This window comes from Copadichromis virginalis, linkage group LG8 (genome assembly GCF_057382275.1).
Source record: "Copadichromis virginalis isolate Kocher_CV1m ecotype Utaka linkage group LG8, C_Virginalis_male_GT1.1, whole genome shotgun sequence".
NCBI classification, from domain to species: Eukaryota; Metazoa; Chordata; class Actinopteri; order Cichliformes; family Cichlidae; genus Copadichromis; species Copadichromis virginalis.
In genome coordinates this window covers 13,961,972-13,988,461 of record NC_140625.1, presented here as the reverse complement: position 1 = coordinate 13,988,461, position 26,490 = coordinate 13,961,972, and the positions used below count along the sequence as shown (strand labels likewise).

At 41.3% G+C, this 26,490-nt stretch overlaps 1 protein-coding gene across 4 annotated transcripts in view; it reads right to left on the bottom strand.

The window, feature by feature from the left end:
• Positions 1-2,106: 2,106 nt before the first annotated feature.
• The window catches only part of mpripa (myosin phosphatase Rho interacting protein a), a 53,576-nt gene continuing 29,192 nt past the window's right edge, over positions 2,107-26,490 (bottom strand). The window contains exons 6-26 of one of the 4 annotated variants that reach the window (XM_085465986.1): positions 24,546-24,599; positions 23,461-23,686; positions 22,673-23,195; positions 21,398-21,533; positions 20,427-20,543; positions 19,459-19,515; positions 19,299-19,367; positions 19,103-19,192; positions 17,319-17,428; positions 17,133-17,171; positions 14,140-14,875; positions 13,020-13,136; positions 8,550-12,260; positions 6,568-6,715; positions 6,373-6,478; positions 6,002-6,161; positions 5,808-5,915; positions 5,640-5,726; positions 5,408-5,570; positions 4,913-4,998; positions 2,107-3,407 (exon numbers count right to left, since the gene is read on the bottom strand). In XM_085465986.1, the coding sequence (XP_085322112.1) occupies positions 3,336-3,407; positions 4,913-4,998; positions 5,408-5,570; positions 5,640-5,726; positions 5,808-5,915; positions 6,002-6,161; positions 6,373-6,478; positions 6,568-6,715; positions 8,550-12,260; positions 13,020-13,136; positions 14,140-14,875; positions 17,133-17,171; positions 17,319-17,428; positions 19,103-19,192; positions 19,299-19,367; positions 19,459-19,515; positions 20,427-20,543; positions 21,398-21,533; positions 22,673-23,195; positions 23,461-23,686; positions 24,546-24,599 (6,915 nt within the window). In that variant the 3' untranslated portion in view covers positions 2,107-3,335. Of the gene's footprint in view, positions 3,408-4,912; positions 4,999-5,407; positions 5,571-5,639; positions 5,727-5,807; positions 5,916-6,001; positions 6,162-6,372; positions 6,479-6,567; positions 6,716-8,549; positions 12,261-13,019; positions 13,137-14,139; positions 14,876-17,132; positions 17,172-17,318; positions 17,429-19,102; positions 19,193-19,298; positions 19,368-19,458; positions 19,516-20,426; positions 20,544-21,397; positions 21,534-21,838; positions 22,265-22,672; positions 23,196-23,460; positions 23,687-24,545; positions 24,600-26,490 lie in introns of those variants that run through there. The other 3 variants (XM_085465987.1, XM_085465990.1, XM_085465988.1) reach the window with 3 other exon arrangements.

Here is a 26,490-nt window from a genome sequence, read left to right as displayed (position 1 = left end):
CAACATGCTCAAGTCATTCAGCTGTGAAGAGGTTGGAGGTTCTTCAACTCTTAGGTATCTCAATCTCTTAGTAAATAACATCCAGAAGTTCTCCTGGGGCTTTTTTCTTTGTTTATGAAGAAATCTCTGTAAAATAATAAGTATATGTATGTGTAGCTCATGCAATGTTGCATTTCTTTGTTTTTGTAGCATCTCTTGCACTTTAAGTTTTGTCTGAATCTAATTTGAAACCGGTTAACTTGAAAAGGATCCAAGTTATCTGAACCCAACTCCAGGTTCGTGGAACGTAATCCCTGGAAGTGGTTATTATTCCGGATGCAAATCTTGGAGATGTGGCTCAGTTGTCACTGGGTAAGGGGAACACACTCAGGCTAAATCCCACCAGTACTATGTTTGAGGGTTCTCAAAACCCTGAATCGAAATAATCTCACCGCTCATCAGGACATATTCAAAGGCCTGCATAACCTCCCGGTTTTATTTCGCTTTGATAAGAACAAAATCCACAACACTGACCATAAGTGGTTCATCCCTCTGAAGAGACTGGTGCCAGTTTATTTTTCAAGTTGCAGATGAGTCAAAAGCATTCAGTGCCCTCACCCAGCTCCACCCACAGCTCAGCCTGCTGAACCAAGCAACCAAGAGGTCTCTCAGTAAACTGTTGAAGATAACAGAGCTCAGCCTCCGATTAAACATCCTCGACTTTATTGAACAAGGCTCCTTCCAGGACCTAGAAAATCTAAGGTAGTCAATATTCTCTGCTTTTCTGTTCACCTTTGCTCACTACTCATTCAACAAATCAATCAGTTTACCCACTACATACCTAGACTGAAGTGGGTCTGAGTTTAGACATCTGACCAGCTTTGTTCTGTACAGCAGCCGCCTCCAGGCACTGGTAGCACAGAACATCCTGACTGTTGTGATACTGACTCTGGGCATTTAGGGACGTAGACATGGTCAAGAAAACCTCGTGAGCATCAGAGTGGGAAAAAGAAGTGATTTAAGTGACTCTGAATGTGGCATGGCTGTTGGTGGCAGACAGGCTGAGGTTCCCAACAAACATCTCTTCAGAGACTGAAAACGAGAAACTATCAGTGAGCTCTGAGTAAAAATACCTTCTTGATGCCAAATATCAGAATGGTAATACTGAAGACTGGAAAGCAATATTTTCTCAGGAAATGTGGGACTCCTTAGAACCAACTGAGCATCATTTAAGCAACACAGCTTACCCGAGTACCGTTACTGACCATGTCCATCCCTTTATGACCACAGTGTCCCTATCTGAGTAACGCACTATGGCACAAAGCTCAGTGTTCTGTACTCAAAAGGCCTCCAGTCAGCAGATGTCAATCTAATAGAGCACCTTTGGGATGTCACCATGGAAACTGTGTGAAGCCTTCATGTTAATATGGACCAAAATCTCAGAGGAACATTTCCAGCACATTGTTGAATCTACAAAAGAATTAAAGGCAGCTCTGAAGGCAATCAGTGAGTCCAACCTGGTACTGGAAAGGTGGACTTATTCAAGTGTCCAGTGAGTAGGTCCTTCCACCACAGACTCTGTTTTGAAGGAAGGAAGGTTCAGGGCTGAAGCAATCAGCATCATGGGCTCATCTGGTTAGAATAAGAAAAAGCAGCCATCTGATTCAGAATTATTCACAGGGTTCTCCTTTTATTCTCAACTCAAATTAATAAGGCAAAGGAGGAAGGAAAGAAAGACACACATGGACTGCTCTCTCTAAAAAGGACAAAGTATGATTTAAGTAACTCAAAATGATACATGAACTCAGGAGACTCAAAGAGAAACTCACCTCAGCTGCCGCCCCATGTGGGAGTGAAGAAAGAGTGAGGGGTAGGTGAGTGCAGTCCTTATATACTGTGTGACATATAATGTGTGACAGGTGAGTGCAATTAAGGCCAAGCACCACACCCAATCAAAGGTGAGGAAAAGAAACAAGGTGCATCTGGTGAAGTGAATGTGCTAGAAGGTGAGCCTTTACAACAGACTCACACCTTACAGCTAAATAATAAATTAACGAAGAATTGTGTAAGGAATGGGTGCACAAACTGCTGAATCCCAAGTCTGTAAAAAGAAAAATACAAGCCACAGATTTTTTAAACACTTCATTTATTTGACGTTATACATTCAAATTAAAATAAAAAATATTCATATATATTTCTTATAGAGCTAGAGAGCAAGGTACAAGTTTAAAACAAAACACAGAAGTTTTCTGTGTGGCATATATTTATATACACAAGGCGTGGTTTGAATACTATACAGTGTGTATCCATAGCTGCACAGGTTTCATGGATGTCTATATTCTTCACTCAGTTTGAGGCACGACTAGATTTCAGTAAGAGGTCAGGGACTGGGCCAAGTGCTTCAAGACTGCCGCTTACAGTAAAACATCTCAATCTCAGCATCTCAACAGTAGGACTTGCAAAGCAAAGCTTATAATTGTCTAGAGCGCCACACTAAAGCAAAGAGTAGGAAAAGGAGGCAACGTGATCATGCAAATCCAAAAAACAGGTTCAGGTTTAAGGAGATGATAATTCTCACACTGAAGCAAACACAAAGTCAGAATTTAAGATATTTGAAATAAATTCCTGTATCGCTAACAAATCACGGCTGGTCACCTAATGCGACGCGAGTCAGCATGTTTGGTTGCACTGCAATAAATCGACTGGAAGTCACTACACCGATTCTGAGACGAATAAAAACAAGCCTCCTCAAGTAGTCAAAAGGTAAGTGCAATCTCACCCCCCCCACTTCCACACACAGACACACCGTTTTATAAAACACTCATACATCATACCAAGGTAAGCATCACATTGTTTTCCAATATCAATCAAATAGTACAGCAGATGCCCCAACAATAATAGCAAACCATAGTCTACATGTGTCCAGTAGTTATGTACAGGAGAACTGGTGCAACATTAAGCACGTTAAAAATTATTAGATATAGACACTATTACAATAATAAAATACAGCAGATACTTAATTCAATATTGGGATATATTTATATTTATATATTATTCATATTATGTATTACTGTCAGTTTTGGCATTTTGGAGGATCAACAGAAAAGCTGTAATCGAATCTCTCTCACAGCGCGTTTGACACGACTCCAACTTGGCCTGATCGTAAGTGTATGTACTTTAAGAATTAAAATAAGAGACAAGATCGAGCTAAAACATGAAAGAGGCTTAGAACAGATTAAAGTCCTTGATCTCAGATGCCACCCCAACATCTTCAGCCCATGATGGCACGGCAAGCGTAAAAAAAAAAAAAGAACAATAGAGAAGAAAAAAAAAAAAAAAGCAAAAAACTTTTCAGGTTAAATCTTTCTGGAATCTTTTGCCTCAAAAAGCTTCATGCGCTCCTGCACGGTGAGTCCCTCTTTCAGGCTCTGTTAAAGACAAACAAAGTCATTTACTGTTATGAGGCAATAATGCGCATGTGGGCAGAAAAGAGCGAACACACAAACACACACAGACGCAAAGGAAAAAAACCCACAAAGTCAGAAACAACAAAACAGTCACAGCTTCTAATCCCAGATGTGTTCTGCTCGACACACTTTAATTTAAAAGGTTAAAACACACGACGTACAGGAAAAATATAAATGGATATGGTCATGCCACATAAATGCAGTACAGAGAAAAAGTCTTGAGCCGGCCCTTATTTATTTATATTCTGCTTGGAAAAATGATATCACCACCTTTACTCTGCAACACAGCTCAAACTTTTAGCCAAGCTTTCCTCTGTTTTCTTTAACTAGTCTTCAGGTAAAGTTCTCAGTTAACAATGGCTTCATGAAAGCAAAGTTCTTATGAACCTTCAAATATATCTCATCTGTGTCAGGTCTCGGCTGGATTTTGTCCTTTTTTTGTTCTCTATCCATTTCAATCACATTTAAGGACTCGCTGCACACCAAGCTGAGACAGTTTCTCTTATTGACGTAAGAATATTTGTTATGCCTGTACAACTATGTTATCTTGGCATTTGTTGGGCTTTTAACTAAAGAAATAGCAAAAACACATTTTTTTCAAGTTATGTGTAAACCAAACTGGTTAAATCCTTGAGTTAGGTGCCTTCTTTTGTACTTTAATGATTCAAGTCAGTGTTGAGTGGCTTAAAAACAGGAAAACACTCATCTGAAAATAGTCAGGAACTGGGGACAAGGACCCAGAAAGCCTGAAAAATTATTGGTCAAGACCACAATATAATTAAACAACTGAACATCTGGCTCCTCGGAAGCAAAATGAAGACATGAGGAGGTGACTCAAGACTTTTGCACAGTACCGTAAGAGTATGCACAACACCAAAACAGAGGATTCAAACAGCCACAAACAAAAAACTGTTAATGTAAAAAACATTTTTAAATAAAGAAAAACGACACAGAACAAAAACAAAAGACAGTTGGGAGTCCTCACAGTGAGTACCCAGCACAGTTCAGTACTTCATTGATGTGAAAGCGCTACAGTTTCTTTTCATCTTTTAACCGTTTCTGCAGTCGCAGGAGGAGAGGACTCTAACTAAAAATCTTTTGATGAGTAACACCCTCACACCTCTGATATTCAGCTGAAATATCATATTTCGATTGCTCACGGTGGAGCCAAAAGAAAGAGTTTGGGGTCAGAGGGGAGATGAAATCATGCATAGTTAGGTAGGTAGGCATGGAGGGCATGCTGTTTGTCTATCACATTATACCTACAGCATATGTTGGGGCGGGGGTTGGGAGGGGATCACCCCACAATGGGAGTGTCAGCTATCCCATGAGACCTGCTCGGTGACAGACTGACGGATAAAGCAGACAGATGAAACACTTGAAGCACTTCCAGTAAAACATGACCTCTGACCGACTCTGAACACGTTTCTACCACAGAAGCAACAAACGACACGGCAAACACTCACCTTTGACCTTAAACCTCGTGAATGCCTGGAGCTCGCCGACTGTTCTTTTTTCATGAAATCTGGGTTACTTTTGGACTTCATGATATCTAAAAACACAATAAAGACCCTATTATTAACAGTGGTGATGCTTCTTCAAAAAATATATAACCGACAGCATCTGTTCGCATTTAAGTGGTAATCTTAAAATTTTTTTCCTAACTTTACCAAGAGGAAGACGCATCTTTCTCAGGAAGGATAAAGATAGCAAAACAATGTTAAAAACATTTCGAGGATTGAAGGCATTTTTTCCCAGTTCAAACCAACAGCAATCCAAAAAGAGACAATCCCCGGGTGGCACTAAAGGTGGCTGGTTGGATAGTTGTAACATATTTATAATAAACACAGCTTTGCTCAGCCTTTGGTTGTTGCCATGTTAGTAGACTTCACGGATATCTGGATATAAATGGGAACTAAAAAGAACAAAGATTAAAGTCAAATTGAGCATTTTCTACTCACCATATCCAGATGTAACTGTTCCATCGACAGTCCTCTCACCTAAAGCTTCTGTGGCAATGAGCAACTTCTCCTTCAGTTTGCTGATGTCGCAGTCTGCTTTTGCTTTTACAATGCTGAGTTCTGTGTAGATGTCCTTATATTTGTCTGTGGCATATTTCTTGTCCTGGTAAAATGATCGGGGATGAATATACGGCCTCAGATTTTTAAATCACTCTCAGGGAGATGTGCTTACCCTTAAAGCAGACTGTAGCTCGTCTTTCAGAGAGTGGATTTCTTGTTTGAGATACTGGATCTCCGACTCCTTTATTCGTAACAATACCTACAAGACAGGGAGAGGCACTTAGGGTGTAGATCAACATGAGTTGAGCGTCTGTGTGTGTGTGTGTTCGTTTAAACATACCTCCAGTTCATACACATCTTTGCCCTGGGAAAGTGATGAGTGAGCGGTTTCCCCACTAAAACAGGAGCGCATCCGAGAGATCTCTACAGTCAGCCGGTTATTTAATTCCTGTTAGAAAAATGGAGACGTATTCAAACCTGTGGACAAAAACAGGTTTGTATTCACAGTACGTGTGCAGGATTGCGGAGTCTGACCTGGTTGTGTGCATTTAGTTCCTGGTTCTCTCTCTGACACTGCCTGAGGGCCTGCCTCTCGGCCTCCAGCGCCTGAGCCAGGTGAGCGTTCTCTAGACATTTCTGAGAGTACTGCTCTGACAGCACCTCCAGTTCTCTCTGGATGGACTGCAGCTCCTCCCTACACAGTCAGATAATCAGTGTCAACATGCATTTGTGTTTTTCACAGCGCAGAAGCTTCTTTCATCATATAATAAAACTGTTTTTCCCCCAAAAGCAACTGCAAGACATCAGTACAGTTTTTAGGCCCCAGTCAAGATTAAATGTTGACACCCAACTGATATAGTAAATACACTGGATGCAAAGTTTAGGTTTCCCCTTGTAAAACATACTCGTATTGTAAGCGTAGTTCATCAATGTCAGAGTTCAGTCCGCTTATTTGGGAGCGCTGGGTTTTTTCCAGTTCCTCCTTGTGCGCATTCTTCATAGCTTCAATAGCTACATTAAAAAACAGAGCACATATATCAAGTCACTGTATGACAGTCATCAAAGCACAGCAGCTACGAGCGATGAGACCCTTTCTTTACCAGCAATCGTGGCAGCCGTCTCCTCAGCCAATAGCCTCTCTCGCTCTTCCATGAGCTTGGAAATCTCCCTCTGATGCTGCCTCTGGAGGTCTTCGATCACCTTCTGGTGTGTCTCCTCCATTGCGGCAAAGCCACGCTCACATGTGGCCTAGTGGAAGAAAAAGTCAACAATCTGTCGTTGCGAAAAGAATTATGCATTCACTGCAGCTACATTTTTATTTTTGACTACAGATTTAGTAAATTATCTATAACTCACTCGACTACATGCAAAAATCAGTGATAGAGGCCATGCAAGACTTTTAGAAGTAGAAATTGTCTATGTTAGTAACAGAGCGAGTAAAGCAGAGATTCTAGGCCAGCCAAGCTGCAGTTTATACTGATAGACTCTTACTCTGATAGGCTACTTTATTCTGAAAGTGGGAAATGGTGTGATTACTGATGCCCAAATGAGTATTTAAAGTAAACTGAAATACAATTTGTGTCAGAAAGGACTCAAGACAACCTGCTATTGGTTGCTTTGCTTCTTTGTTTGAAACAAAAAAGGATGTCCCCAGCTGATCAGCAGGATTTGAAGAATACCGAAAGATCAGAACCTTCCTGAGACAACAAACCCATAGTTTATATCTATATGTCTGTATAGATTGAGATAGATATAAAAACATTTTAGAAACATAATTCTAAAATTTTATCAATTTAACAGTCTTGTATAGGCTATTAGTCTAATTAACAGACTAGTTCTATTAGTCTATTAATTAGCAACACTTTCATTAGCAGAGACTGTATATAAAAGATGGACGACCTACTGATGTCATTCATCGAGCAAGCTTTTGAAGCTCCGACTCAGATGGCCAACAAGATTTTTAACTTACATAAAAAATACAATAAGGTCCTGTTGTATTCAATATGCTGAGGCCATTAACTCATTACGAATGTGTTTCCTGAGGACTTCTATATGTAAACCAAAGTCGTCGCCTCCTGCTGTTCATTGGAAATATTGCACATTTAAGACACTTCATCAGTTTTAAAACCTAAAGCAGCAGCGTCAAACATAAGGCCCAAAGGCCAGAATTGGCCCAGCAATCTGCCTCACTGGATGGCTTTGGAAAATATGAAAGAGTACATACATTTTGGACTTTTAGCTGCATATTCATAAGTGTCACAGCTCATCAGTGATAAAAGCCTGCCTTTGGCCATTCATACCATACCAAAGTAATTAAGTAATAGCCAAAGAATTAAATGACAGAAAAAATTCTCCCTCCTCCATCTACTATAGACATTTATGTTTGTTTTTTGTTGTATTTTTTATTTTTTTACACTGAAGCAACTATTTTATAAAGACACAATTTTCCGTACCATTAAAAACTTTCTGCTTTACAATTACAGGGGAGTCTGGGTAATGAGCTACCAGAACTTTGTGTCATTTTACACATTTATTTCTTACAACTTCAGCCCAAAGAGTTGTGCTGAAAGATTTCTTTCTTTTAACACAGCAGCTTTTCTATATGATGTAAAAGAACAGACAAATTGTGGAAAACATGCTTATTTTACTTATATAAAGATATCTCAGGGATATTAAATGTGTAGTTAAACTTCTTTACACTGACATAAAGGGAAGTTTCATTGGTCCAGTTCGTTAGAGATCTAAGGGGTTTGGCCTAGAGCCTATTTCCATGCTTTATATACAGTCTACAGTTACCACGGTGGTTATGATTTATCACCTAGGAGTTCAGGACATCCTTTAAAGCTCCAGTTACAATCATGCTACAGCCCACAGATGATGTAACTGTTCAATTTAAACATGTTTCACTCGTCTCAAATCACACCATTTCCCAATTCCTAATCCTCAGTTACTCGAATCACCAGTTACTGAGGATTAGAAATCAAAGAATCAAAGTTAATTCTTCTTTGGCTATAATAACTACTGATCTCTCTCCCTTAAAAAGGGTTTATTCACTAAAATGGTAAAATGAAAGAGCAAAAACCTTGAGGCTTTCAAAGTCTCTCTGGTATTTCTCTCTCAGGCTGGCCACATCTCCTTCAAGGTGTTTGTTCTCCAGTTCGTCCCTCATATTATTCATCTGAGTCTCCAGTTCTTGAATGCGGTCTTTCAGAACCACCATGGAGTCGACCTCTGATATGTGCTGTACATCGTCCCCTTTTCCCTGCTCTTCCTCTTCCATTGGCGTAGCGGCCTCCTCATAAGGAGGTGGCTGTGAGACCTCAGGGTTTTGATCGTAAGATCGGTGATCTTTGAGACTCTGAATGTTCTCCACATACTCTGAACGTAACTTTTCGATGTTGTCCTTGTGGATATGCTGGAGCTCGCAAACCCTCATTTCAAACTGCTCCTCGAGCTTCCTCACATGACTCTCGTGCCTCTCCTCCATTGTGTCCATGTCTGCTAGCAGAACCTCTAACTTTTGTTGACTGTCAGCTGCTGCTTCCATGAGGGCCAGCTCTGTTGAGGCACAGCCTTGTTCTGCTCGGCTCAGCTCCCTTTGATGCTTCTGCTTCAGGTCTTCCGTCTCTTTCTGAAACTCTTTCTCTAAGAAGACCACTTGCTGCTGCTGCTGCTGCGAGAGCTGATTCACACGTTTGCTAATCTCACTCTTAAGTGTCTGATTTTCCTTCTGGAGAGATTCCACCATTTGCTTGAAGTTCCGGCGCTCCTCTTGTAAAGACTCTTCATATTTTTCTTGGATTGCTGTGACACTGCGTGCATGCTGCTGCACGAGATCATCCATAGTTTGACTGGTCTGTTTACAATAGCCTAAATCTTGTTCATGCATGGCCCGTAACCTACATGCCACATATGCCACTTGAGCCTGGGTGACGGCTTCACGCATACAAAGAGAGGTACTTGTGAAAATATGTGAAGTTTGGTGTCCTAGAAGAGATCGGATCATTTTAGACAGTCCGGGATTGCTTTCGCCACTTTCTAGTTCTTGGGCATACTTGTGGAGGATCGCTGCTTGTCTTTGAAGTTCATTAGCCAGGCTTTCATGAGCATTTTGCAGTGATTCAACAGAGTCAATGCCACAAGAGGGCATTTCACCAGCCAAGTGTCTGTCTACGATTTCCTCAGCCAAGTCTCTAGCTTCTTCTATTTCGATCTGCTCCATGTACGGAGCAAGCTCGGGAGGGTGAATGTCCGCCAGCTTTTGTTTGTTGAATCCAAAGTTGTTTTTGACTTCTTTTATGACAGTTTTCAAATCAGGCCTTTTAGAGGCTTCAATAATTGCTTTCAAAGCCATTTCCCTTTCATAGAGGTTTTTATGAGCTACAGCTAGCTCCCTTTTAAGTATTTTGAATTTCTCCTCATAGCAAAGCTTAAGATTTTGAATTGAGTAGGCCAATTCTGCTTTAATGAAGTTGTTGAAGGCAACTTTGGCATCAACATCTACATCATCTAATACACCACCCTCTTTGGATTTAGCAACATCCGTCTCTGCTTTCTCAAGTTCTTTCCAGAACCCACTTTCTAAAATCAGCTTCCTGGTCAAGACATCGGCATAAACTACAGCCAAGCAATCTTTGTCACTCCTTTTAATGTGCTCAATGTCCTCCCAGATCTCAGTAAGAGCCTGCAGGAGGTCAGACTTTGACGTTTGTATTAACAAAGCCATCTTGTTCAAAACCATCGCCTCAAAGGACAAAGTTTTGGCAAAAAGGTGCATTGCCTCTTTATCTACAGTCTCTGGGGTTTGATTTGGATGGAAAGCTGGTGATTGCTCTTCCAACATCTTTTGTCCCCGTTGAAGGTACAGCGATGCATTGAACAAATCCTTCTCTATCTCACACAATGAGTGCAGCTGTGTATCTGTTTCATGTGAGCCACTGAGAATAGCCCTAACTTTTTCTCGACCATTTTCCACACATACAAGGGCATTGGTACAATGCTTAATGCCAGCACTACTCTGTATACCACTTGCATCACTAGTCTCTTTCTCTGGGCAAGAATCCTTTTCGCCGATCTTTAAATCTATATCGGACAAGTCCTCTGCTTGGGTGGATCGTTGCCTATCCAGATTTTGTGTTAGGTTTCTTAGCTTATCTTCTGTGGCGAGCAGTTTTGTTTCAAGAGCATGTATGATAGAGATAAACTTCTCTGGGTCATTAGCATGTGGGGCTGTGAAGTCAGGAGTAGCTGTTCCTTCAGTTAACTCAATGTCTTCAGCTACATCCTGATTCATTTTTTGACTAGTGTCCAGGACCTCGAAATTGACATATTTTTGACACTGAATACTCGAAAAACGTATCCTTGGTCTCTTAGCTTGAGACTCCTTATCGTCTGGGGAGCTCTCTGTTGTGGATGTATTGTCTAAAGAAAGCTCTGCGTTTGATAACGAGGAGGGTGATGTTCTTTCCTCCTCACTCTGTTCTGGGATTTGCTGCCTTTCCATGTGTAGATTAGCATACCCCAGCTGTAGGGCATTGAGGTGCTGCTCCAGCTCTGCAATGCGGTCCTCTGCAACCACAAGCTTGGCTTGCAGATCCTTCTCAGCATTACAAGGCTCAACTTTGTCCAAGAGGCTTTGAGTCATTTGACAGAGAAGCTCCTCCTTGGCTTGCAGCTTCAGCTCAGTTTCCTCTAAGCTGTTGCCAAGTGCAGTCATTTTAATAAGTGCTTCTTTTAGGTCCTCCTCCTTGCGTTCCATCAGTCTCTCGTACATCTCCTTAGTCTGCCGGACCTCCTCCTCTTTTTCTCTAAGGAACTGGCTCATTTTCTGAAACTCTTGGGTAGCCCTCTCATATGAATGCTCCAAGGTGTAGTAATCTGCTTCTTCTGTTTCCAGGCGAGAGCGAAGCTTGTTCACTTCACGGTCTGCTTCAGCAATCTGGTTGATGAGTTCCTGACAACGACACGTAAGATGTCCTTTTTCTTCTTCCAGTCTACGGACACTTTCCTTCAGTGACTCAACCATGTCAGCCTTTTGAGCCAGCTCTTCTTGCAACTTCAGCATTTCCTGCTTGCATTCTGTACCTCCTGAGGCCCGCCTACCCCTTAACAAGGCCTCTACCTGCTGCTCAGCCTCGAACAGCCTGTCCTCTACTTTCTTGTGTGCAGTTTCAGCTTCAGCTAATCTTTTGCACAGATTCTTTCTCTCTCTTTCATGACTCTCTTGCATGCTATGCTGTTCCTGCTTAAGGCGCTCGTCTTTCAGCGCCTGACCCTCTTCTGTAGCAGTTAGTCGAGCAGTCACTTCTTGCAGCTTCTCCTGCAACCTCTGTATCTCCCTCACGTGGTCTCGCTGCAGTGCCTGCTGGCGCTCCAGCTGCCTGAGGGCCTGGTTTCTCTCCAGGAGGTTAGCTTCTACTTCACGGAGTCTGTCTTCACTGTCCTTCAGCTGGGCTCGTAGGGTAGCCTCACTATGACTGTATTCTTCTTCGTGTTCTTTTGAGCGCTCCTGCTCTAGCCTGAGCTCATTCCGCATCCGGGCCACAGCCTGTTCACTTGCTAAAATTTCCGCCATTGCAGATGCAAGTTTAGACTGCAAAGCCTGAATATCGGACTCGTGGCGCTCTACGGCATCCTGGGCTTCGGTGTAGCTTCTCTTCAATGTCCGGATCTGTTGCTGTGCAAGGTCCTGCTTGCGCTTCTGGGACTCCAGTTCACCCTGTAAATCTTGATTAAGCCTGTGCAAGTGTTGCCATGGCACTCTGTGCGGTGAAGACGTAGGAGGTGTTGCGCTCTTGAAAAGATTGATGAGATAGTTTCATTAATATCATCACGTTACTTTCCCCTCTACTAAATACAGAGAGCCACATCTCGGGGATAACCAGGAAGAAAATAACTTCTCTTTTTTTTAGGAAAGTAAATTTTCCCTCAAGCCTCTACTGTGCTTTTTCAGAGGTGACTTGAAAACAGAAAGGTTTAGATGAAGTCACCTTCAAACACCTCCCCCCCCCCCCCCCCAAAAAAAAAACAATTAACCAAAAAATGGGTGATCAATATGGTGATTTAAAAGAATACAACATGACCAAACATAATGTGATTTCATGGTATGACCTAAAAGTGTTTAATGTAAAAAAAAAAAAAAAAAGAAAGAAAAAAAGAAAAAAAGAAAAGAGGCATTAATCACACACTTATTCAGAAACACAAAGCATGCAGAAATCAAGCTGCGAAAGGACACATGCAGAGGGAAAAAGCACAGCGTGAGGCTTATTGATCCTCTTTCTTACCTTGAGCACATCAGATCAAATCAGTTACTTTCCCATGAGATGTGAAACTCCATCAAAAAACAGTTAGTGAAAATCTCATGCTAAGAAAACCACAACCACGCATAGCAATATCAGAGAATAAGCACCCACACACCTGTTAGTACAGTACATAGCTCCCACTTTGTAATTCTTAACACCGCTCTACCACAACATTTCTTTAAGTTAATTCATGTTGTGGTATCAATTTAAAAGAAAAATAAGGTTGCGGGATATATAAAGAGTGCAGCTACCTGCAGTACATAGCCCTCCCTGGCACTTTGCTCTCTCACTAGCGCATTTTCTAGTTGCTCCTTTAAGAGGTTGTTCTGCTTCTGCAGTTGGTCCAGCTCCTTCTGCTTCTGTCCCAACTGTCAAGAGAGGCAAAGAGGTAATGAACAAATAGCACAGGGTGTTGTTATAAAATAAATATAACCAAAAAATATATATAACTGAAAACATTTGGACAGTTCAGCATTTTTTACCTTTTTAGGTTGACAATTCTTTTTAATAAAAGTATTATAATACTTTTTTAATGGAATAAAGGAGATCATATACAGTATAGCATTTCTCATCACCAGGTGGCTTACCAAGTGCAACACGTAAAACAACATGCAAGGCTGGAATGAATTCCTTCAATTAGCCTGATCACACCAAACAAATTTGCTTAAAAATGAATGATAAAAAACACACAGTAGGAACAGCTTAACAAATGGATGGAGGCAGGAAAAAACTTCTTGTTTTGATGTAGCTGCTCATTTCTGTGACAGCAAACCATAAAATGTTGCACAACAGCAACTGCAGCATGATCCATTTCAAGGCATGACATGCAGAGACTCAGCAAATAACCAAATCCACTCCTAAAAAGTAATTCCTACCCCATGAACAAACAGGCAAGTAGCCAAATATTTAAATATTATTTCCTCTGATTAATCATCTTTGATGGTCTACGAGTGCAAAGATCTCAGAAAAGATAGAAAAATATTAAAAATGTCATTTCTGAAGCCTTCTAAAACTGTGGATACATTTCAAGTGTAGGGTAAGATAGTACTATATAGTACTGATGTCAAATTAAAGCTGAGACTTTAATGTTGTGTCCAGTATGAAACTTCCTATTGAATCTGAAAAAGAAAAAAATCTCAAGAATTAGACATGCCTAATTGTCCAAAAACAAACTATTTAATTTTATTTATATGGCATCAAATCACAACTGTCACCTCAAAGCACTTTAAATTGACCCTGCAATAATACAGAGAAAGCCCCAACAATGAGACGACCCCGACATGAGCAAGCAGCTGTTGACAGTGTGAAGGAAAAAACAGGTTCAGGGTGAGGAGAAATCTTAATGATATAACCCACGCTGGTTACGCTCACCTCTTTGTCTAGCAGAGCAGCAAGCTCATGCGCTGGCAGTCTCTCAGAGTTTCCTAAGGCAGTGGTGATCGGTACTTGCTTCTCTTCCCTTAATGGTGTTGTCTCCACTTGATGCCATCGCTGCTCAATCTCATCCTGAACATCTGAGCTTCTGCTGTCTTTGTCTTCACTGGCTGGACTAATGGCAGCAGGGTGATCCACTTCCATCTTTCCTTGCTCTTGGATTCCAGGTGTTGGTTGCTGTACTGGTGATGTAGCATTTAGCGTTGAAATCACCGTTACAGTAACAGTTTTTGGTGTGCGAGCTGTACTGCTAGTTCCCCCATTAACGTTCTCCTTTTCTGCTTCTTCTGTAATTGAAGGTGGGTGAGCAGCTGATGCAGATGAGGTTTGGAGGGAGGAAGAAGAGACCGGAGATGACGCCAAGGAGGAGGGAGAAGAGGAGGCAGAACAGTAGGAGGAGGTTGTGGAGAACGATGAGCTGAGGTCAACTGTGTCTGCTTGTTCTTTTACGGGCTTTTCCTTCCGTTCCATTTTGAACTCAGTCCAGTCGAAAGTTTTTGAGCGGCCCTCTCGTCTGTGCTCACGAACTCTGCTTTTGCGTGGCTCAGAGGCAGGGGCAGAGGCATTGTTACCAGATGGCTGCCTCTGCCCATCAGACTTAGGGATTTCTGGATTATGGCTTGGATCAGGGTCCAACATCACCTGAGATTTTATCTTCTCATCAGGGAGTGATCTGAACAAACCAAAGCACAAAAAAACAAAACATATATAAAGTCAATTCAAAGATAACTGGATGAACTTCTGCATTCGAATTTGCTCAAGCTGCTGTTACATAAAGCTTTGCTGGACGAAACAACAACATAAGATTTCAGGTTTTCTAGCTTCGATTAACTGTGCATTCCAGGGTTTCTGCAGGGCCCAATGAGGTAAACCGTGACATTTAACTACCCGATTCACAAACAAACCACCAAAAATATAAAAACATGTTTAAAAATTTGATCTAAATCCAAGTCTGAGGGCGTCTTCCCACCTATGGTTCTTTTACTGTGATCTGAATTTGTAAACGTGTAGCTTTTCCACATGAAACACTGGGTTTGTTTTCACGCAGAAAAAAAAAATCTAAGTGAACTCTAAGCAAACCAAAATGTGTCACTACAAACGTCGTGAGAATGTTCAGTCTGCTCACTGGCCAAATGTATCTGGGGCAGGAACAACAAAACTAAATACACAAAAGAGGTCCTGTGTCAGAAAACTGAGAATTTACGTTAGCCCGTACAGACCTTCGCACATCTACAGTACCTTCCTGCATTAGCATATGTTGGTACGGGACATTGTTTTGTTAGCTCAACCTTGTAACGTACACCTTGTAGTTGGCTTGGATCGGGGTGGGAACACGTTCACACCATAAATGAACTGATCTGGAGTTTGTTTGGAATCGTACCGAGACCACCTCCTCCAACTGGGTCTTTTTGCAGTTGTTTTGGTCCGCACCCGAGACTACTGTATTCACACCTGAGTTCAATTTAAATGGACACAGCAGGTGCTAAAACACCCTAAACCCAATTACATTGACTGACCCCATTTCTGCTGTAGGTTTCTTCCTGTTAAAAGTGAGTTTTTCCTTCCCGCTGTTGCCAAGTGCTTACTCATAGGGGTTTGTCTAGTTGTGGGGTTTTCTCTGTATTATTGTAGTGTCTTTACCCTAAAATATAAAGCACCTTGAGGCAACTGTTGTTGTGTTTTGGTGCTATATAACCACAACTGAAATGAGTCGTGGACTAAAAGCCACAACAATCCAGTTTCTGTTAAACTAACCTCAATTGTAAATTCATTGTGTCATAAATAATTTTAACAGGAAAAAACTAAACCAGAAAGTCAGCGATGTGGTAGCACCAAAGTTTATTGACTACAGTTTGTAAAATGACAAATATAATCCTGACTTTGAGCAAAGTTTGGGTAAATCTCAGCAGGTGATCATGTGCGTGATTTAGACTAAAATCTGACCAATATTTTAAAAGTAGCAGCTATTCTTGTGAATTCTGGATAGAGGGATAACTGACACCTTGTCATGGCATAAGCCAATCAGTCCATCGGCTAGATAAGTGAATAAAATAAAGAGTAACAGAAGAGGGAATGCAGTAAATACTGAGTCTGTTGGTTTGCAACATTTACTGACATCCGATTAGCAAAAATGAAAGCAGAAATGCCAACTAACAATAGTCTGGTTTTCTTTGTGAAAAATTATTAGGTCTTGTTAGTGACAAAGGAAGTTGCTTTAACTTTAAAGACCAGCAGATACCCCATTTTAAACAATAAAATGCATGTCAAAGCATTAAACACCAAAAACATTTATAAAGACACACAGTGGGGCTAAAAGCAACTTGATCTGATGTAAGCCTGATGACGGGTTCCTGCCTTTAGCTCTTTAACAGTGGCTTAATATGAATATGTGCAGTAAACTGCTCACTAATGTGCACTGCTTTAAAGGGCAGGGTGACCTGATGGAACAATCCTTTTTAACCGTGTTGTGTGGCGTCCTCAAGGAGGGAAAGAGCTCAAGAACATATAACATGTCATATGTGCAACTTCAGCATTTGATATGTGAAAGATAATCTCCAGCTTTGCTATGAAAAGTACAAAAATAAATGCTTACGTAGTTACAGAGCTCTTGTTTTGAGGTGGACATTTATACTCAGCCCAAAGCTTAGTTATTTTGAGCTTTTGGTGTTGTTGTGGCACCATTTCCAACAGTTAGTGGACCATCACATTACAGGCATGACTGACACTGGCCTGTGGTGTTGGGCAGATTATTCAAGTATGTAGATGTGATTGCAGTGTGGGTCTCTACAGTAGCACAACTAACTGGGAGACATTACTCAATAATCACATGACACATGGTTGGATGACAAAAACGGTGGGGCTGACATTGCTGAGCAAGAACATCAACATTGGGGGGGTGGGGGAGATATTTTACACACAAGCACTCCAACCTGGGCTTCAGAACCGATAGTTTCAGAGGGATGTTTTTCCTGGAAAGCAGGTTGAAAATACAGGTTGAAGAGGAAGAAAAAGAAGGAAACAGAAGGTGAGGAGGAAATAGGAATTCAGATAAATAAAACAAAAAAAGCAGCTGTTATATCTGCCAGTGGTGAGGGTTAATCCTCAGTGGGTATTACCGGGTGACATCGGGGGCGATAGTGGGTCGCACGTTCTTCATGATCGCCTGAATCCAGTTACGACGGATTCCAGAGGTCATCGCTGACAGGGTGCACGCTCCTTCTTTACACTGAAAACAGAGGCAGAGCATTTAACTGACTCACTCAGAAGCCACACATTTCAAAGAATTATGCTCTAAAAGTACTTTTAATAAAAGTTAACTGCTGTTAACCACTTTTTATTTCATTACTCATTTTTTCAATTTAACAGATGCTTATGTCCACTTCAAAAGTGTCAGAGAAACACTTTTGACAGGAGTAGATTCTCAGCCTCACTTCTGTTTTTCTTGACAGGAAAGTTACTTCAAACAAAACTAACACCTCATGCTGTCAAACTACGACATTGTCCTGGCTTTAGTCATTTAGCCATAGCTTTTAACACCATCTGCACTGATAAAACAAGTAACAGAGGTGCTTTGTGCTGAATGTGCAACACATTCGACTTAACGTATAGTTAGAACTCTACAGTAATGACAGCTGCCCCTTTTTGCCACAAATGCAAAAGCTGTTCTCTGGCTGTTGTTTTGTAATAAATGTGAGTTCATTGTGAGTTACTTTTATGAACTATGGAAACTGGTGGCTGGGGATGTTGGGAGAGGGTGGAGGCAAAGACAAACCTGCTACACTAAATGCAATGCGCATTTTTTCTGAAGTAGCAAAGACAAAACTGCAGATGAACTGAAGGTAGGATACACATAGGACATACAATCCACATAATGAAAACATATTTTAATTGATCATAAAAATGTAACTAATTACTCGTTATATTAAATCTTATACCAAACAAGACATCCATTTAGGTGCTACCTAGATCTAAACCTCTATAATTACACGCTGTGATGAGACTTGCCTCCTTCATCTAACAACAGAAACAGCAGCACTCTATAAGCACTAACCCCATTTACAGAGACCTCTAGTGGAAGCTAAGGAACGTCTACAAAACATTATGAATAAAACTCCTGATGATGTGAAGTAGTGAGATTTGAAATCAAAAACACTACTGACCATAGCTCCATCTACCTTAACCTGCGGTGCACACAACACCAGATCAATGATGTTTTCAGCCAAAGAATGCACAATCCTCTTGAGCAATCTATTTCCGACTTCCTCCAGAAACTTACTGTGGAAGCTACTTCAAGCAAATGCAAACAAAAGAAATGACCTTGTAGCTGCTGTTCAGATACAGCTTTAGAGCGGCGAGCTTAAATCATGTAGCAGGAACAAAAGCCCCACTGGCACCACTCTACCCCAACCAACTATACACCTCCACTAAGCATTTTGCCAACAACAACAAGCACTACAAATGTTTAACGCCCAAAAGATTATATGAATAAAGCACTGCACCATTTAAAGGAGGGTCCACGCTACTGCACATAGACTCGTATTTGAGTCAGTGCTAATGAGACATTATTCACAAGGACGGGGCTTTTAATTGTGCAGATGGAAGCCACATTGGTTCAAGAACACCGGCAGGGCTGGCAACGCCTGTGGCAGATTTAGTCCGCTATGATGTCAGCCTTTCACAGAGAGATGACAAGTCAAGTGACATCCTTCATGACAAACAAAGAATTGTTTCAGGAAGAGAAATGACAAAACCTGATACCCAAAAGTTGCACCGCATGGTGTCTAAAGCTGTTTATAGACTGGCAGGAGACACCAGATCTAAACCGCGTGGACAATAAGCTTCTTCTTTACTGATGATTAATGACGTGGGATAAACACTGACACGAAGATTCGACACTCACCAGGATTTGGAAACCGTAATTCCTTTGAACGGGAAACTCTTTGACATCGTAGCACGTAGAAAGGTCAATCTCACCGTCCATTTCTGAAGCCTGAGGGGGAAGAAAACAAAAACAAAAACCCAACGATAAGTATAAATATGTCATTTTTCATCAAGTTTAAAACTATTTTTTTTATTAAGTGAATAACAAGCCTTACCTCCTCAGCTATTGAATCCTTATAGTACCTCAAAGTCTGATCTGTCAGGACAAACCAGTGCTTCTTCCACTGAAATGCCAAAAAACCCCATTAACAATGTACATGCACAAGTTATTTATTCAATATTGCAGAGAAGCAGATAATACTGAAAGCAAATTACCACTCCATCTTCATATAGCTTTGTCATCCATCCTTTTTTAAAGTTCAGCAGATCGGGCTGCAATTAAGACAGATCAGAAATGGATCATTAAGTAATGAATATCATTTAATCAATGAAAAGAAATTAAAAAATGAATAAACATGACGACACCTTTAACTGGATATCACATGGCAATAACAATATAATTATGTTTATTTACATTCATATCCACACCTCAGCTCAAAAAAGAATAAGCGGCTCCAGCTACAGAGACTGACTGGCGGGAGCAAGACTTTCCCGTGAAACACAAACTCAAGGCTGTTTATAGACCCTAAAGTAAGTTGTTCCTCCAAAACCTGGCCACCGCTAACTCAACAATACCTTGTTTTTGTTGAGCTTCATCAGGTGTGGTGTCACAGTCTGGCACAGAGTCATTATGATGGCTAACTGCCTTCAGTTCATATGTTGACAATCTCTTTCTCTCCCTCTGTCTCAGGGACACACACGCAACTGCTTCTGTGGAGGCTATTTATAATCGCCAGTAGCAGTGGCGGCAGTGCTGTGTACGTGAGTGTGTGTTTGAGTGAGTGGAGGGGGGTGGGTTTGGGCAGCTGCAGCTTAGCTAGAAAGACAAGTCACACACCGAGTGGATCACCCCTGCTACCCTCCCTGAAGTGACCGCAGATCAGACTGGTAGGAGTCAGAGCTCAAGATGATACCACTGCAAGCTTAAGTAACTTGAACGCTTTAATTTTGTAGCTGAAAACTGAAGAGATCAAGTCTAACAACTGCACGTGTGGCAATTTGTGCAACTTGTGTGCAAAGATATAAAGAAAACAAAAAAAGTCAAGCTTGATGCTCTGCTGAACAGAGACACCTTTAGGAGTGGGAAAATATTTTCTCTGACAAATCTCCTAAAAATATACATTTCTATATTTTTTTTTTTCACATATCATGCTTTACAGTTTGGCAGCACTCTCAACACTCACAGTCATCGAGGACTCAGTTGCTCTGCGGTCCAATGATTTGGCCCTTCTTAAGTTGGCCAAAGTGGAACTGGATACATCAGGAACTGAACGGTCCTTTGCTGAATCTAGTGACATCTCCTACAAATAAAAAATGTATAAAAAAATTACAAGAAGTTCATTTTAATTCTAGAGTATGTACACTTGCCCTGAGAGAATAAATGCAATGCAACTTAAGAAAACACCAACAAACAGAAAAAACACAGCAAAAGCACACAAATCCATCCGTGATTCCCAAAGTGTGGGCTGGGGCTCCAGATGAGCCATGACGATACTGCAGATGAGCTGCTGTAGTTACAGAAATTCAGTTTGAAATTACTCAGTTTGAAATTGTAACATATATATAGTTACATATTTATTTAGTTATATGCACAAGTGACAAAGCTGGTAATAGGAGGTGGTTAGTTTGTGATATTACTCATTTATCAGACCTAAATTTACTGCTCTTACTGTGGTTTGTGTCCCAGTGCCAGGTGGGTCATACATTAGCCTTTGCATATGACTGTGTAACATTAGCAATTTGGGTTATGTTTTTTTTTTTAATAAAGGTTTTGATGAAATGCATCACTTTTTCTCAAGATTAAGGATTGGGTCAGCTGGAAGGTTAGCTTGTCACTTCCGCAGCTATTCTGTCACGCTATTGTCTCCCAAAACACTTCTGTTATGTTTTTTTTTTTAGGGTGTGTGTGTGTGAGAGTGTGTGTGTGTGTGTGTGTGTGTGTGTGTGTGTGTGTGTGTGTGTGTGTGTGAGAGAGAGCTTTTGTGGTCTTTTTTTATCATTTCTTTTGTTTTGGGTTTTTGGGGGGCTTTTCCAGTGTTTTTCTACTTGCTGGTGTTTTCTAAAGCTGGAGTGTGTTTGACCTCTCAGGGCCGCCGTAAGTATTGCATGACCTTTCTGGTTTGATTTACTCAGGATTAATCAGAGGAGAGCGTACATGTTTATTAGCCAAATAACGTCTCTCGCTGCGTCCCTGTCTCTGGATCAGCACGGAGTTAGAAGGATCAGAGCCGTTTGTCTCCATGCGCTCAACATGCTGACCATCCTCGAACCGCTCAATGATTTGAGATCGCCTAGGAGACACAAAAATCACATTCAAAAATTCAAGTTTGAAAAAAAGAAAAAAACAGCAAAAACAATTTTTTGCTTTTTTTTTTTAAACAATACAGAAAAAATAATGGTATGGCACATCATGGTCGTGTCACAGAGAGCATAAAAAAGACACCAAACATGAACAAATCAAAGTCAAAATCCATGAGTTAAAGGAAAGAAGAGGCTTTGGTTTACAGTAAGCACAAATAAATCATCATTTTAGAAACACACAAAGTCTTCTCCACAGAAAATACAACATAAATATATGCAAAATAACAAATACTACCAAATAGAACCACCCAGAGGCATTTCTAGGAAAAAATAAAAAATAAAAAATGGTGTTATATAATTACCGGTAGATCAAATTTAGGAGAGATGGAAAATGAATGGAATGGAGGATTAAACAAATTGCAAAGAGAAGCAGCAACAGTCAGCATTACCTTAAGGCACTGCACTTGTTAATGTATATGTATTTGAAAAATAAGTAGTGATTGAAGTTGGAGAAAACAAAACCGTATCTATAACCCAACCTGTCAGTATGTTGTATGCATGGTATGTACAGGAAATTAAGTATTTATTATGCATGTGTGTGCTCCGAGGCAGTGCAGGGATGAAATGATAGAAAGCAGGAGTCAGCGGTGACCAGCAGGGAACAGCATTGGGGCAGGGTGGAAGGGTTGGTTGAGCATTAGCTCTGAGAAGCTCTGTTCAGAAGCCCCTGGAAAAGATTGAAACAACAAAAACTAGCAAGGTAGCCGAGAGCAAAAGAGGTAGAGAGCAGTACAAAACCAAAACATCACATGCATTTAAATCCCTGTAATCATTAATGGCAAACCACTGATAAGCTAGGGTAGGCAGCAACAGCAACAGATGCTTGGAGAGAGCAGCCACAGGGTGGTGCTATAATACTGTGTGGGGTATCCTCAGCAATGGATGAACTTCACATAAACACTGAGCATGCTCTATTCTAGCTAACAATCGGTGTCTCATTAATGACTATTAATCATGTTGCCATCATTACTACAAGTTCATCTGCCTTATTTGTTATGGTGTTTGTTCAGCACTGATTATCACGAGGAAGAGCGGGAAACTTAAAACGGCTCTGAACTGTCATCCTCACCTGCGCTCCTCCCCAAACAGCCGAGCCACCTCCTCTCTCCCGGGGCTCCGTGTCCGCGCCCTCAGGTCTTGGCGCTTCTTCTCTGAGTGGAAAGCTTCTCGGTAGCTCAGTCTGCGGGCCCGGGGCACATCTGCCAGTGCTGCGTACTCCCTGCCGGAACAGCCGACTCGGCCGCCCCCGCCACCATTGTGCCCCTCCCAAGTGGATGTAGCTCCACTGGGATCAGAGTCCAGAGAGCTCTGAGAAGAGCTGATGGTGGAGTAGCTTGGGGAGACAAGTGAACCTGGAGAGGGGAGAGGGTCTTGGGAGGGTTGATGAGGGGAAGTCTGGGGTTCTGATTCAGAGTTGTACCTGGAACTGGGAGCTCCTAAAGAGGAGGAAGATGCTGAAGAGGAGAGGGGCAGATGCTGGGGTGGCTGTGAGTGATGTGCAGACTGTGGAGAAGGCTCCGACTTGGTCTTCTCCAGGGAGAAGTACCCACTCTCAACTCGTACCTTACGTCCACTGCTCACAGTGCCACCATCTGGGGGAGAAAAAAAAAAAGCCCAGCTCACTGCAGACTTTATGAGACAAAAAAAAAACAAAAAACAAAACATGCCTGTCATTTTACTGCTGGGAAAGTTGGGGTTTTTTCCCCAGCTGCACATGAAATTCAGTTTGTTTATTGAAGAACGTGATTAAAAGCACAAACTTTTATGCTCAATCGTGTCATATTCAATTTAGATTATTTTTCTATCCTTGTAAATACAGTTGCTGTGAGTTTCATAGAGTTTTGTTAAAGTTCTCACCATCTTGAGTAGTGATACTGGAGTCTGGCTGACTGTGGCCCAGCTGGCTGAGACAGGAGGCACTGCGGCTGCAGGGGATGGTGGCCCTGCTCCAGCGGGGCTCTTCCTGCCACAGAGTGGCGCGGCTCATTGGCACCCGCTCGGCGCTGGCAATACTGCTGGGCAGGCATGGGATGCTGCCCCTGCTGCTGCTGCTGGTCACTGTTACCTTAGCTGGGCCGGGCTCCTGTGTAATGGTTGGGGTTGGAAGGAGTGGGTGGGGAGAGGAAAGGATATATTGGCAGGTAAGGTCACAGAAAGACTACAGGACAACGGAATATGAGGAGGAAAGAGATTAAAGAACATTTATGATGTAAATGTAATGAGAAATCAAATATTGGAATATGTATGTTACTCAAATCCTGATTATTGTACTCCATGTTCTGATCACATTAGTAAGCATTTGTAGAGATAAATCATTGTCCTCTTTAAGATGTTTTGCTTTGTTTTTTTATATGAATCAAACATTAAGGCAATAAAAAAAAAGTTTTATTTCTAGTAAATTACTGGAAGAGTGAAGCTGGAACAGTAAAAGGGAGAAAGGGACTGACAGCTAGACAAACACACGTACTTATGAGGAATAGCGAGAGCAAACTAAAACACCCCACGAGGACAGTGTGCAGAGGTGGATGATGTCGGAACAGATTTCCTTGGCTAAAAGTGCCGAGAACGTCTTGATTTGATTAACAAATGCAAACAAAATTAAAGCTGTTCAAAGATCTGATTTCACCAAATCAGTGATCAGAAGATGCACAAAATCACTGAGATAACAAGAAAGAGGAAGATTTTTAAAGAAAGCGACCCTCAAACAGCCCACTTTCATCCAGCCTATTCAAATCACCACAAACATGCTGATGCTGTGCAAAGAATTGCTCTTTAGGCATCGCAAAGGTAGGCTAAAAGCATGTCCGTTTCATTCCCCCTTCACCTGGAGTGATTGAAAATATGCTGAAATTAATTTAGAGGGACAGAGCGACGCGAGTTTTAAAATTTAGGGGTTTTTTGAAGGTGAAGCAGGATAAGAAGTTTGGCCAAGCTGAACTCACTGGGTGCCCATTCATGTCCTCAGTGGAAAAACACTGTCTTGGAGTTACTCCACCCTGCCAATCACAGAATACCCTTGATGTTAATGCTTACTATTTAGTGCTCATTATGATCAATACATAACATTTTCATGGACCGCTCTTTTTATTGCGACTTCTATTTAAAGTCAAAAAACAAAACAAAAAAATAAATAAATACAAAACAAAACATGACTACGAGATGTCAAGGGCTTTACTGGAGAAGAACTAAAAATGCAGACAACTTTCAGTTACAATGACACACACGCGTCACATGACATTTTTTTGTACTCAATGTACTTGTCTTAAAGGGCGCTACCCACAAGACAAATACGACTGTGCACAGGTATGTCTCCAGTAAAGTATGCACAAGTGGGAGGGGAGCTTTCAGGTGGAAGTATGGAGCTGACACAGTGCGGTGTGGAAAATTCAAGCCTCGACATAACGCTGGGTATTTATCCACTCGAATAACCTAAGAGATACTGATAGGACCTGCCAGCAAATAAGCAGCGAAAGCATGACCATGCTCACATATTACCGAGCCTAATTATGCGGTGGCCTTGACCACTACAGCGGTATTTAAAAGTGAAGCCCACAGGCACACATCAGATATGTTTGGACCCAATGAAATATGACTGCAGATGTTTGTGCTATCTTAAAGGGTTATCACAGCTATTTAAAAACCATAAACATGCGCATTGTGCTTGTAAAATGACCATGAAGCAAACTGCTCCTTGTTAATGGTAAACTGCCAAAAATAAATAAATAAATAAAGGACTGAATCAATAACCATAAGGTCAATGATGTAGAAGCTGATTAGCCCACCAAAATTACTGTACAAAACATCCCCTGTATTGTTACTGAATTAAAATCTAATTAAAACGACAAACATGACCTTGAGCAATAAGACCTTGGATTCAGACCAATTAAATCCTCACCAACATTGTAAGAGGAGTAGAGTCTTGTGAATGGATGGTGAGAGCTCATCAGTCCTTTGGCTGGATGAACTAACCAGATCAGTCACATAGGCTACGTTCACACTGCAGGCGAAAGCGCATCAAATCCGATTCTTCTGACCCTATGCGACCCATATCCGATCATGGTATGACAGTGTGAACGGCACAAATCCGATATTTTCAAATCTGATCTGGGTCACTTTCGTATGTGGTACTGAATGCGATACATATCCGATGTTTTAGAAAGCGACTGCTGTTTGAACGGTCATGTCGCGTTAAATCCATCTTTTACGTCACTGACACAAGACAGACGCCAATTATCAGCGCCAGAGAAGCGCCCGAGAAGACATCGTGAACGCTTCCTGGCCATCCAGTGTAGATGTCAGTGAAACTGTTGGGAAGACAACGTTGGAGAAACGTGAACATTTTATTTGTACTGTATAATCTGCAGATTCTGACAGAAATCTGCAACTATCCTTTGAAGCACCGCTCCTCTAAAACAGCAATAAAAGGTAATTATTAGGTTATTTACATTATTATGTAAATAGCAAAATAACTTAAAGCAAAAATTGGGAAACGTAAAGTCTGAAGTCTTTATATTAAGGGCCATCAGTCAAACAATACTGTTTGTTCTGGGTCTAAACAGAGCGCGTTGTGTGTGACGTCTTCTTTTGCGCATGCGGGCCGCTTTGAGCGTTCACACTAGAGCACGTTTGCTGTCGCATTTTATCTGTAGTGTGAATAAGCAGACAAAAAAAATAAATAATAACAATCGGAATTGAGCATTAAGACCTGCAGTGTGAACGTAGCCTTAGTAGCTCATCGGCTCCATCAGAATTCACAGTTTATTGTAATGTGTGAAGTACAGAAAGAGAGCGGTAAGTTTGTTTTGCTGTACTACAGTTCACAACAGTCATACGTAAAGACAAATTAATTTTGTTTCGCTAAAAAGTGACCAATAGTCGAGGAGGAGT